This window comes from Phyllostomus hastatus, unplaced genomic scaffold (genome assembly GCF_019186645.2).
Source record: "Phyllostomus hastatus isolate PE091 unplaced genomic scaffold, TTU_PhHast_1.1 phas_contig_254, whole genome shotgun sequence".
NCBI classification, from domain to species: Eukaryota; Metazoa; Chordata; class Mammalia; order Chiroptera; family Phyllostomidae; genus Phyllostomus; species Phyllostomus hastatus.
The window spans coordinates 556,348-570,623 of NW_025333810.1; the positions used below are offsets into that span (position 1 = coordinate 556,348).

At 35.2% G+C, this 14,276-nt stretch overlaps 1 protein-coding gene and 1 pseudogene across 13 annotated transcripts in view; both read left to right on the top strand.

Moving 5' to 3' along the window:
* PPIP5K2 (diphosphoinositol pentakisphosphate kinase 2) overlaps positions 1-14,276 on the top strand; it is a 65,742-nt gene that overhangs the window by 32,788 nt on the left and 18,678 nt on the right. For all 13 annotated transcript variants that reach the window (XM_045838114.1, XM_045838122.1, XM_045838111.1 and 10 more), the window contains 6 exons: positions 241-382; positions 1,240-1,463; positions 5,754-5,881; positions 6,453-6,567; positions 13,942-14,049; positions 14,140-14,256. In XM_045838114.1, the coding sequence (XP_045694070.1) occupies positions 241-382; positions 1,240-1,463; positions 5,754-5,881; positions 6,453-6,567; positions 13,942-14,049; positions 14,140-14,256 (834 nt within the window). The remainder of the gene's footprint in view (positions 1-240; positions 383-1,239; positions 1,464-5,753; positions 5,882-6,452; positions 6,568-13,941; positions 14,050-14,139; positions 14,257-14,276) is intronic.
* LOC123818181 lies at positions 11,003-11,156 on the top strand (annotated as a pseudogene).

The window sequence follows — 14,276 nt, forward strand, 5'->3', positions numbered from 1 at the left end:
GTATGTTATAGTACTTATGCTCTATTTTCTCTGTAAATAATCTCATGATAGCTAAGATTTAATTTTTTTAACATGAAATTTTGAGGTTTTTATTTCTTGCTTGATCTTATTACTGTTTGCTGTGGGCCATCTTAATTTGTGGCATGGAATTAATCTTCAGCTATTGGGAAATTCTGTTTATTGTTCTCTTGGGCAATTGTGAATAAATAGATGTAAAATATATATTTTGCCCATTTGTAGCTTACTCCATCTGGAAGCATTTCTCTTATTAAATCAATGCATTTAATTAAAAATCCTGTGAAGACCTGTGACAAAGTTTATTCCTTGATACAAAGTTTGACTTCTCAAATCAGACATCGCATGGAAGATCCCAAATCATCAGGTAAATATTATGTTTTTCTTAGAGCATAAAACAAATTAAAATTACTACTCAGTCACTGCAAACATTTTAAAATAAGATGCACTAATTTAAGAAATAAAGCCTCATTACTTTATATAGGTATGAATTATATATATCCAACAAAAGAATAAATAGTTAAGTTACAGTTGCTTTTTTTTCCATTACAGCATGAAATAGATAAAACGTTTTTATTTGGTTAATTCTGGAGCGTTGCCATAGAGCTAGCCGAACTGCACATAGACAGCATAATAAGAATGCATAAGTAACAGGAAGGCAATGTGGGCTCTGGCTCTGACACTGGCTTGGTTATTAATAACTTGGGCAACTTTAGAATCTTGGATTGCTTGTTCGCAAAAGTGGATCCTTTGAACCGTTTAATTTTTAAGGTTTCTTTCTGGTAATGACTGTCTATTCTGTTATGTGAATCTAATAAAAAGAGTAAATAATAATCAAAATAATTGAAAATTCAGAATTGAAAATGTATTAGTTTAAAAGAGTTGTGTTATAATTATTGTTATTGAAGTGTATGACATACAGAAAAGTCTTTTGTAAACCCAGTTTTTAACCTATATATTTATACCTTTATTCAAGTCTACAAAATCTGTGGTTGTTAATTGTATATGCTTATGGTAACATTTCCTAACTTGGTAACAGTTTTATCTTTGACATTAAAAAATGTTTCTGATTATCAACTTTTATTATATGCCTGTGGTAACATTTTCTAACTTCTTAACAATTTTATCTTTCACATTCAGAAAAGTTTCTGATTATCAACTTCTAGCATATATTCATAATGATTTTTTTATTTTAATATACTAAAATATTTTATGTTGTTTTAGATATTCAACTTTACCATAGTGAAACATTAGAGCTTATGCTACGTAGATGGTCCAAGTTGGAGAAAGACTTTAAAACAAAGAATGGAAGATATGACATTAGTAAAATCCCTGACATATATGACTGTATAAAGTATGATGTCCAGCATAACGGTTCCTTGAAATTAGAAAACACAATGGAATTATATAGGCTTTCGAAGGCATTAGCAGATATTGTTATCCCTCAGGTAGGTAGTTCCTAGCAATCAGTTTTCTTACAGTGTCAAATAGACACTTTGTAAATGTCTGTCAAGTGAGCATTACAAACTTGTGGGGTTTTAGATAATTTCTTCTAATTTTGTGTATAAGTATTTCCAGTATATTGCTTAGATAGCTGAAGAAATTTCTCACCATCTCCTTGTAACTTTAATATTTATAATGAACATTTTAAAGAACTGTAATTCAAAAAACATTAAAGATTAGAATGGTTAGGAAGGAGTTGAAATATAATGTTTATCTTCTAAAGTTAATTTGTAAAGCTCACCTGTTCTGCATCTGTATTAGAGTAATTATTCTTTAATGCTATTACATTAAATTTTACAATAGTCTGATAACTTATTTGAAGACATCTCCAAAATTATTTTTCTTTGATAAATTATTTAACTTCGAAATCTTGGGAATCCTCAGACAACATTATGCCTAAGCTTCCAGGAATAAAAATCTTATTTTGAGTAAATTCATAATTAAATTTTGATAAGTTAATAACTTTAAAGCAGAGGTCTCTTTATATTCTTTCTTAAAGTTCAGAGATTATGAATTGAAAAGAGGACAACTTGGGATTTACCTTCCTAACTTTTTGGTTTGACTCCTAATTGTGGCAGAAACTCGAGATTTCTACTTTTTAAGTGGAACCTTGAATTCAGTTCAGTAATATTACTTTGCTTTGTTTTCAGACTTCATAAATCCAAAGCAATGGACAAAATGCAGGCATTTTCAATCCCTGAACAAATAATTATAAACACATTTATAGTAATTGTAATGAAACTATAGTTTGAAGTAGAAAAAAATGAAAATTTTACATACAGTAGCCCCCCCTTATCTGCAGTGGTTCACTTTCTGTGGTTTTAGTCATGCATGGTCAACTATAGTCCAGAAATATTAAATGGACAATTTCAGAAGTGAACATTTCATAAATTTTAAATTGTGTACTGTTATGAGTAGCATGCTAAAGTCTCATGCTGTCCCACCCCCTTCTGCCCAGGATGTGAATTATCCCTGTGTCCAGCATATCCACACTGTATATGCTGCCTACCCAGTAGTCACTTAGTAGATGCCTCAGTTATCCACTGTCACTTTATCGCAGTGTTTGTGTTCATGCAACCCTTATTTTACTTAATAATGGTCCCAAAGTGCAAGAGTAGTGATGCTGGCAATTCACTATACCAAAGAAAAGTGTATAGTGCTTCCTTTAAGTGAAAAGGCAAGCACAATACAATAAGATATTTTGACAGAGACCACATTCACACAACATTTATTATAGTATATTTTATAATTGTTCTATTTCATTATTGTTAATTTCTCACTGTGCCTAATTTATAAATTAGGTTTTATCATATAGGTATGTGTGTATAGGGGGGAAAAAGTATACAAAGACTTTGGTACTATTTTCAGGCATCCACTGGGGGTCTTGGAGTGTATCTCCAGTGGATAAGGGGATAGTTTTCATGCAAATAAAGAATACTTCAAGCCTAGAGACTTGATGGCTGGGTCAGTAATGTGAAATTTCGTCTTGGTTAGAATATATTAATTTAGATTAAGAGAGTATCACTGTGCAAGAGAATTGTATATAAATGTGTTCTGGTGTACAAAGTGTTGCTCTGCATCTATAAAAATTTGTTTCCATCCTTGTCTGGGTGGTCAGTTGGTGGGAATGTTGTACATGTGCCAGAAGATTATGATTTCAATCCCTGATCAGAGTACATATGTAGATTTCAGGGTTGATTTCTGGTTGGGGTGCATTTTCAAGGTGACCAATCAGTATTTTTCACATCGATGTCTGTCTGTACATCTGTCTCGCTCTTTTTCTCTCTCTTTCTCTCTCCCCTTCCCTTTCTCTCTCCCTTTCCCTTTTTCTTTCTCTTTCTCTCTCCCCTTCCCTTTTTCTCTCTCTCTAAAACCATTAAACATGTCCTTGGGTGAGGATTAAAAACTGTATTTCCATTCTTTCATTGAATTAATTCATTTATCTATGCAATGCAAATTAGGTAGTTCTAATAGTATCTACACTTAATTTTGACAAACAAGGTTTATTATTTTTAGTTATTTTAACAATTAAACCCTATTTAATTGTGATAGGTATTTTTGCTATAATAATACTAACTTTTTACTTTTTAACCAGTCTCAATGCTCAGAGAATACAAGCCATGGTTCAAAAATGATACTTTAAAATAATTGTGATGGTATGACAATAGATAAGAACATCTAAAGACTAAATTTGGTGTTAAGATTCTCTTATCTGAGATAGCACATACTTATCGAAGTTCAATGACAATTTTAGTTATTTGTAGATTATGAAATACAGAGGCTTTATGATAGTATTTGCCATATAAAGTCCAATGATACTTTGATTAAATATCACCATATAATAAGCTTTCAGATAGTTTCATCTTTTTTTCGTATCACTTCTATTTATGGCAGAAACTGGTTAATAACATATGAGAACTTGAATATATAACAATTTTTGGTCCTAGTTGGTGGTGACAGATGAACATAATGTCACGTTGAAAGGATAAATTATTTTTTGTTGTAAAAGTAATATAAGAAAAATTAGAAAATGTAAAGAAAAAAGTTAGAAAATGTAGATAAAGCAAAAAACAGTTACTATGACATTACCAACTAGAGAAAAACATTTTAATGTTTCAGAAAATTTTTAAAGGCCTTTGCCCTTAAATCCATGCAGATATAAATTTTCTCTTAAGTTTATGTGTGTATATATATGTGTACTTTCTCTTAAACTTATATATATGTACTTTCTCAAATTTTTATATATATACTTAAATATATATATAAATTTATATATAAATACACACACACGTGTGTGTGTGTATTTAAGCAAATGTATTCTTTGTAAAAATGGAACCAGGAAAAGCATAGTGTTTTACAACCTGATTTTTTTTCTTTACTTAGATCAAGAACTTTTTATATCAGTAAAGCTATATATACATCATAATTCCTAATGACTGAATGCTGTGATGTAATAATAACTTATTTAACCACTTTTTGTATTTGGAAATCTGGATTTTTAAAATTTCTTTTACTCTTTTTACAGTTAAACCCGTATACATACTCAAGATATTTCTGTAGCTTCAGAAATCTTTTACCAGTTTTTTTCCAGATAAGCAGTGTTTGAGAGTATCTATTTCCTCATGCCTTCCCAGCAACAACAAAAATTTTCTCTGATGATTTTTAATTTCAGCATTTTCCTTTGTTTACTTATACATACACAATTACATTTATATCCCTTTTGCATACCTAATTCACAGTCACCTATGTTGACAAAATTATTGAGCCAACAAAGCTTTATTTTAAGGGAAATGACCCCAAGAAGTTCCGTTTTCATAGGTCTTCATCTGTAATCAGTCAGCATTTTCTTTAGTAAGCAATCTTGAGGTCTGTTACTTATATTTATGTTTGGCCTTCTGGGAAGCATCTGATAGCAGGAAGTAGCCTTTAAATTAAAGTATCCCAGATTGTCCATGGACAGAGAGTATGCCTATTTCATTTTCCTTCTCTCTGCTTTCTCTTCTTTCCCTCTCTGTCTTCCCCACCACACTTTCTGACTTCTTCCTTTTTTCCCTCATTCTGTCTATACAGGCATCACAGATTTTTCCTTTCTCGTATCTGATCATTTTCTGTCTACCCCTTTGAATTGTAATTTTTATTACAATTATGATTACAGTTAATATGTTTTCTTGATACTTCATATTATAATTTCTCATTATAAATTTAATTAGCCTATAGTAACTATAGACATCATGAAATTTGATAATTCTATGGCATTTTTTGCTTACCACTAATTAAAACTTTAAAATCATTGGCCAAGTATTTTAAATAATTTGTTAGTCATCTTAATTTTTGACATTTGAGTAGACAGAAATCTCACCTTTTTTATTTATATTTTTTTATCTGTTTATTGACTATTCTGTGCTTTAGTGTTTATGTCCTTAATCCACCTTTCTTTTAGGGTTTTATCTGCATTTAAAACTTGCCAATTGAGTTGCACTACACTCCATAAAGATTACATTCATCTATTCATTCTCCCCTCTTCAGAAATTACTTGTTTTTCTTATTTCCACCAAAAATTATTTCAATTATACTTAATGGCTTCGGGTATAGTATACTGAAACAGTAGCTGACAGGTAAACTTGGAGTCGTATGGTGTTCAAAAAAGGCTTTTAGAGGTCTTTAATTTAGCAGTGTGTTTGTTAAAGCTCTTTGGCATTATACCCTTTGTCTAATATCATGTATTTTCTGCTCAGGAATATGGAATAACCAAAGCTGAAAAACTGGAGATTGCCAAAGGCTACTGTACCCCTCTAGTCAGAAAAATTCGCTCAGACCTTCAGAGGACACAAGATGACGACACTGTAAATAAACTCCATCCTGTGTAAGAGACTATACTGGTATTTAAATTTATAGGCATCTAGTTTTGCATACTTCAAATCTAAATTACGTTTTAATGTTCCTATGAAATCAGGAGTATGTCACTTGGCACACCAGAAATAAGGATTGCCTAGGTGTTCCCAGTAGTTAACTTCCAACCAGGGTTCTTTTTCTCTCCAAATCAGGGAGAACTGAAGTGAAAGAGAAAGGGAATAGATTTCATTATTCACATTATTCAGCATGTATCCCATTCAGCAGCATAAATATCTGTGAGCTTCTTTAGTACTCTGACCTCTGTCACCTTTAGTAAAGGAGCTACAATGACCTATTGACAGTGAACTTGACTAATATTAACTCTCTGGCTAACTTTAGAGGTCCCAATTAGTTCCAGTTATTTTCATCATAAAGGAATATCTACTAAGATAATTCCTCAATTCTAGTGGGAAGACTGATAGATTTACTTATTATGGTTTTTTACTTATAGTAAGATTAATTCCATTTTACATAATAATTTTAATAGTTAATAAGTTTTGACTGTGTAATTATGTTTTAACACTGTCTGCTTTTAACTTTAGGTATTCCAGGGGTGTTCTGTCTCCTGAACGTCACGTCCGTACCAGATTATATTTCACTAGTGAAAGTCATGTACATTCTCTACTATCTATTCTTCGTTATGGTGCCTTATGCAACGTAAGTGGAATGAGTTAGTCCAGTCTACTTAACAAATATATTTCCTTAAATTTGCAATCAAATCACTAACACTGCTTTCACTGTGTAATTTTAATAATTTATTATTTACTGTTATTTGCCAATGGCCTACTATATACTAAGCACTATGCTAGAGGTTGGGGATAGAGATACTTCTTTTATATTGGAGAGTACCCATTTAACAATAATGATATAAAATATTTTAAGTGATGTTATAGACTGGTGGCAGGGAGATAAAAAGAATCTGATGAATTTGAGTTATTTAGGGATTAGAATTCATAGAACTTGGTGTTTAGTTGGATATTGTGCCTTTTATCTACTGTAATTTGCACCAAAGCTCATTGGCTTAAAACAACCACAGTCATTTTTATCTCTCACAGTTTAAAGGGTTGACTGTGACCACTTAGGCAGTTTTATTTTGGGTCTCTCTTAAAGTTGCAGTCAGACAGTGGCTGGGGCTCAAATCATCTCAAAGTTTCCCTCTCATGTCTGGTGCCTGCTGCTGGCGGTCAGCTGGGACCTTGGCTGGGGTTATTGGACAGAATACCTGTACCTTCCTCTTCATGTGACCTGCTTCCTCAAAACAGCAGCTGAGTTCCAAAAGTAAGCTTCCTAAGGGAGCAAGATGAAAGTGTACGGCATTTTTCTGACCCAACTTATGAAAACATAGTATCACTTCTGGTGAGCTTTATTGGTTGAGGCAGTCCAGAAGTTTATCCAGGTTAAAAGGGAGGGGAAATGGACTCACTGCAGGGTGAATGGAGTGTCACTGTCGCACGTGTACTTGGGATTGGTTATATTGTGGTGGCCATCTTTGGAAAACAGAATCTATTCTGTCCATTGGCCACACAATCCATATTACTCCCACATGCAGAGTTCACTTAACCTCTCCAATATTCCCTCAGTCTTTCTGTTACAGCATAAACTTGACATCTAGTGCCTCATCATCTAAATCAGGTTGAAATGTGGATGGGGCTTCTTGGACACAGATTCTTGAGTGCTCAAGAGCATTCAGTCTTAATTCAAAGACCTGGGAACTAAAGAGACCAATTATCTGTCCTTCAAACACCCAACATATAATGGTGTGGCAGGCATAGGATTACTTTCCAAAAGAGGGAAAAACAGAAGGTGCACTATAGTCAGTAGTCCATAGCAAATACAAAGTATACATTGGTACATATTCCCATTTCTTAATCAGGGCTCTGACTTACCACCAGGGAGTTGTGTGCAATGGCTTGTGGCTTCATGCTTTGGGTTTTTGATTGCTCCATCTGGGTCATCCCTTTTTCATAAAAAGTACTTCATATTTGCAGCTCAATAATTTTCTTCAACCTGCTTCCTGCCCAAGAAAGTCTGGGATCCAAAGTTTTATTTATTTCTAGTTCAAGATAGTGTAAAAGTGCATAAATGATGCATAAATAAGACAAAACAGTAAGTAATTCATTGAACAAGTTTCACAGATTCCTTAAGGATAACCTCTCTTCTGTGTTGGGCTCTCAGTGTGGTTACTGAGGGACAGCACTCAGCAGCCCTTTTTGCTTAATAGTGAGCATCTGAAAGACATGCTCATTAGATCCTGGAAAAGTCTTTTGTGTCTTTGAAGCATCCGTGAAGCATCTCTTTAAATTTTTCTGAGGTCTTAGAAAATGCTATTACCATCGTATCCATATTTCCAAGACAGATTCTTGTGTTTCCTTTTTTCCTAGAAACTGCTGCTACTTTTAATTATAGCATTGTTTAGCATTGTATAGCATTGCTCTCTAGAAAGGCAGGGAATGAGAACCAGTTGTATTTTTTTAACCCAGGAATCTTGGCTCCTTTATAGTTATCAATTTCCCTGTAGTTTCTCTCTCTCCTCTCATGGATTATGACAGGCAGAAGGAGATATCTTAACTTTCACACACATTCTCCTCAAGGCCCTAGTAGCGATTACAGGTACTGAAGATGAGAAAGAAAGAGTCAGGAAAGGTTCCCATGTATCTAATGTGGGTAACTTGGTAGATGATCTTATCATTCACTGAGGTAAGAAACATGTGGGAGGAAGATCAGATATTAGAAGGAGGGTAATGGGTTTAGTTTTAGGTTAAGTTTGAGGGACTAGTAGGCTAGTCAACTGAAGATAACCTGTACTATGTATGTTCATATGTGAGGGCAGAGTTTGAGGTTAAATATATAGAGTTGGGATGCAAATATATTAATGATAGCTGATGTAATGACTGTTGATAAGACACCAAGGGAGTGTTTGAGCAAATAAAGAAAAGGACATTTTAGGGATTGGCAATGGAACTGATCTGTATTAAACAGACGTAAGTTTTAATATCCCCTTTCTCAGCATAGTCAAACCATAGATTAGAATACAATGTCACTTCTACTATATATCAAAAATATCTTTTCAACCATATCTAAACTAGCAAAATGTAAGAATTTTTCATTAATTTTTAATGTATATATTGGTATACACATCTATTTTCAAAAAGTAATCTTTAAAAAAATCAGTTTTGTTTTCTTTTGTACTTTTTAAATAAAAAGCTGTAAAATATGTAAAGAAGATTTAGTATATGTCTCTAGATTTTTAGTTTATCTTATTATTGGGCCTTGATGAATAGTGATTATCAAAGTTATCCAAAGACTATTTCAGAATTCTCTTCCCGTAGATTTCCCATTCATATGTTCTTTCTTCTTGTTTTGGTTTCTTCAAACAAGAAATGTGTTTGTCACAATTTTGTCACAACAAGGAATGCAAAGTGACATCCCTTGCAACATATGTAGATCAATAGAGCTTTAATAAAACAAATAGTGAAGAAAAATGACCTGTAATTAGCAAGGCAAGAGATTATATATTCAGTAGTAATGATGGAATTGTTTTTGAAAGGAGGGATATATCTCATACATGGTGTGCCCTGTTGACCCTTTTGCACATATTTAGAAGGTGGAAAGAATGTGCAGGGTATAGGAGCCAATAGAAGTCCTCTAGTCTGAACATAATGATGGGTGATGGATAAATGGCAGCAGGTAAGTTTGGAAAGCCAGTGCCTCGGGCATCCTAAGGGGATGGAAGCCAATGAAAGGCTTTAAGCAGGGAAGTAAGTGTGTTTGGTTACTGTGTGAACAATACATAAGTGGGAGTGGATATAAGGAAATCAGCTAGGAAGTTAGCACAATGATCTAATGACAGGTGGTATAGTTTGAACTAAGGTTGCAGCAGTTAGGTTGACATGAAAGCATTTAGAGATGTGAATAGCCATTTGATGAAATGAAGCTAAGGATACATGTAAGGATTACACAAATTGCATGATGTTGGTTTAACTTTGCTCTTCATCAAATAGCCATTTGATGAAATGAAGCTAAGGATACATGTAAGGATTACACAAATTGCATGATGTTGGTTTAACTTTGCTCTTCTAAAGACTTCAAAAGGGGAATGCTTCCTTAGGAATGTATAATGTCTGAGTTTAAAAAGGAAATATATGCTAAAATTTTAAAAAATAAGTAATCAGCATGCGGTCTTGTACATTTGGGTTTTGGGGTATCTAATTTTGTTTCTTAAAAAAGGCACATTCCGTACTAAAGTAAAATATATACTAATTGTATATAAAAAGTGTTGGATACTTTTATTTGTTTGTGATATTTATGACAGATGAAGCCAAGTTGTGTGTGATGTACATGAGGTCCAAGTAGACCCTGTGGACTATTGACTACAGACTCTGGACTTTGAGTAGTTTTATCTTTTCAGGTAGAACTTTCTACTTGGAATGCTTGTAGTACATGTTCTTTAAGATCCCTTTTAATTCTGCTGCTCTATGATTACATGTTTAAAGATAAGTGATTATCTAAATGAAGATTGAGAAGTGGTAGATATGGGAATAATAATAGAATCTACACATGCCTCCTTGTGCTGATGTCCCCATGGGTGTTCCGAAACTACCAATTTGTACTTCTTAATCTCTTCACCTTTTTCACCCAACCCTGCCAAACCCTCTCCCAAGTGGCAACCATCAAAATGTTTGCTTTATCTATGAGTCTGTTTCCATTCAGTTTGTTCATTTATTTTGTCTGGGTTTTTTTTAGATTGACCATATAAATGAAATCATATGGCATTTGTCTTTCTATGTTGGACTTGTTTCACACTGCATGATACCCTTTAGGTCCTTCCATGTTGTTGCAGATGGCAAGATTTCACTTCATGTGGGAATTGTATTTTATTGTATATTTGCATCACTTCTTTATTCATTCATCTGTTGATGGACACTTAGGTTGTTTCTACATCTTGGCTATTGCAAATAATACTGTAATAAACGTATGGATGCATATGTCTTTTTGATTTAGTGTTTTGGGTTTCTTTGGGTAAATACCCAGAACTGGAATTGCTGGGTTCTTCTTTGTCTCTTGTTATAGCCTTTTTATTAAGTCTGTTTTGATACATACCTGGTGGGGGAGATATCATGAAGGTGGTTTTTCCAGGGTGAAGTTTATCCATTGCTCTCCAGATGTGGTGACCCCAGCAATTTCCCCAAATCTGGGAAACATGACTGTATAATTTGTGGGTAGTGGGCTACTGTGTTGACGCTTAAAAAAAAGTCTGTTTTATCTGGTGTAAGTATTGCTACCCCACCTTTTTTTTTAATTTCCATTTTCATGAATATCTTTTTTCATCCCTTACTTTAAGTTTCTGCATGTCTTTTGATCTGAAATAGGTCTCTTACAGACAGAATATGTAAGATCTTGTTTTCTTATCCATTCAGCCACCCTGTGTCTTTTATCAGAACTATAATCTATTTGCACTTAAAGTAACTGCTGACAGATATATCTTTATTGCCATCTTATTATTCATACTTTTTCCATTTTTCTTTTTAAAGAAGACCTTTTAACATTTCTTTTAATACAGTTTGGTGGTGATGGAACTACTTTAGCTTTTTCTTGCCTGAGAAGCTCTTTATCTGCCCTTCACTTCTAAATGATAGGTTGCTAGGTAGAATAATATTGGTTTAGGCCCATGTTTTCATCACTTTGAATGTTCCTATGAATCCTATCTGGCCTACAAAGTTTCCTTTGAGAAATCAGCTGACAGTCTTATGGGAACTCCCTTGTAGATAACTAACTGCTTTTCACTTGCTGTTTTTAAATTCTCTACCTTTAGCCTTTGGCATTTTAATTATGATTTGTCTTGGTATGGGCCTCTGTGTTCATCTTGTTTGGGATTCTCTGTGCTTCCTGTTTTGTATGTTCTTTTCCTTTAGAGAAGTTTTCAATCATTATTTCTTCAAATAGCTTTTCAATCCCTTGCTCTCTTCTCCTTCTGGTGCCCATATAATGTGAATGTGGTTATACTTGATGTTGTCCCGAAGGTCTCTTAAGCTTTAAAAAAAATTTTTTTCTTCACATTTTAAAATTCTTTCTTCTTTTGGTGCTCTGATTGGGTGTCTTTTGCTACCTTGTCTTCCAAATCAGTGATTTGATCCTCTTCATCTAATCTGCTGTTGATTCCTTCCAGTGTAGTCTTCATTTCAATTATTGTGCTCTTCATTTCTAACTGGTTGTTTTTTATGGTTTGTATGTCCTTCTTTATGCTCTTGAAGTTCTCTTGAGTTCCTTGAACTAAGTTCCTTGAACATCCGTATAACCATTGTTTTGAACTCTGTTTCTGGTAATCTGCTTGCCTCCATTTTATTTAGTTCTTTTTCTGGAGGTTTCTCCTGTCCCTTCATTTTGGACATGTTTCTTTATATCCCCATTTGGGCTGCCTCTCTGTGTTTGTTCTATGTATTCAGTAGAGCTACTGTGTCTTCCAGTCTTGGTAGAGTGGCCTTATGTTGTCGATGTTCTATAAAGCCCAGTATGCAGGCTCCCTGGCCACCCAAGCCAGACATACCAGATGTGCCCCCAGTGTGGCTACCTTCTGTTGTAGTTGAACCTTGATTGCTGCTGGCATATCAGTGAGAGGGATTTAACCCCAGGCTGATTGGTTGTGAGGACTGGCCACATCTACAGAGGAGGAGCAGCTATGCAGGGATCTCTTACTTGGGGCAGAACTCACTTGAGCAGGGCTCTGGTGCCTGCTGAGTCTGCTCCTTGACTTGACTGTTATTCATGGTGGTGGTTGGGTGGTGTTTTGGTATGGTCTGAAGCTGGCCACCTGGTCAGCTGGCTTTGGGGCTTCCCCAGAGGTGCAAACTAAGATGGCTGCTTCTGTGCTGGGTTTGGAGGTACCTGGGAAAGGCCATGCTGCCACTGAATCTTGCTGCTACTGGTGCCAACCCTGGGGCCACTTAGCAAGAGGTACATGACATGCTTGTGCCAGATGCTGCTTCTTTGGGGTTTGTGAACCTTTGAGAGCATTTAGGAAAGTCAGCAGCATGAGCCAAGACAGGCCATTTTTGTAGAAAAGCTACTGGAAGCAGCTTGGGTGGGCCTGAAAGTTGGGTGGGATGGGGTCTCAGGGAATCAGCAGAGCTGAACAGTGTTGATGGAGTCTCAGATATGGCACCTACCTACCAGCTGTGGTGGGAGGACTCAGGAAAAGAACGATGGCCTCTGCCAATTCTTCTGTCCAACAGAAAACTGCCCCTTCAGCCCTCACCCCAAAACCAGACAATTAATTTTCCCCCCGTATGTCCATAGTGACTTTCAAGCTGCTGCCCCAGTGCTGGAGCTCAGGGGGACTGATTCTGAGTAAGTCCAGGAACAGGCTCTTGAAGAGGAATGCCTGGTACTCCAGAAGCCCTCAGTTACACTCAGCTATATAGCCCCTTCTGATTTTCACAGGCAGAAGTTTTGGGGACTTACCTTCCAGGCACTGAAACCCTTGGCTGTGGAGCTTGGTGTGGGGCTGGGACCTCAAGCTCCTCAGGGGCGAATCTCTGCGGCTGAGATATCCCTGCTGGTTTTTAACCACCACATGTGGGTGTGGAGCCAGCCCTTTCTGTGTTTCCACACCTCCTACCAGTCTCGATGTGGTTTCTTCTGTATATCCTTTGTGATAGGATTTCTGTCCAGCTGGATTTCAGGTGATTCTCAGTGAGGGCTCTTCTGTAGTTTACTTGTAATTTTGATGTGGTTGTGGGAGGATACCAGTACCGCATTTATGCACACAGCCGTAATGACTGGGAGTCCTTTTTAAGTTACCACAATAGTTTCTAATACTTCTGATGAGAATTTTTTAAATAATTTACTTAAGCTTAGGTAATTTATTCATACTTAAATATAGTAATTATTTTGAAAGATCTGTGCATGAAAGATCTGTGAAAGTGTTAGTATACACTTTCTTTACTCAGGATTGAGCAAACTACCATAGTGAAAATTAAGTGACTTTCAAGTAATGCAATATGAGAAAATGTTTTCCACCTATTTTTTGTTCAGGAATCAAAAGATGAACAGTGGAAACGAGCTATGGATTATTTAAATGTTGTCAATGAACTCAACTACATGACTCAGATTGTTATCATGCTTTATGAGGATCCTAACAAGGTAACAGGGTTCTTGATTTTCATGTGTTACCTGAGGTAAATAAATAGCTTGAAGTTTCTCATTTTCAGAATGTTCTGTGATATTGTTTAGGATCTTTCCTCGGAGGAACGCTTTCATGTTGAATTACACTTCAGTCCAGGAGCCAAAGGATGTGAAGAAGATAAAAATCTACCATCCGGCTATGGATATAGACCAGCTTCAAGAGAGGTAATAAAGATGAAACACTC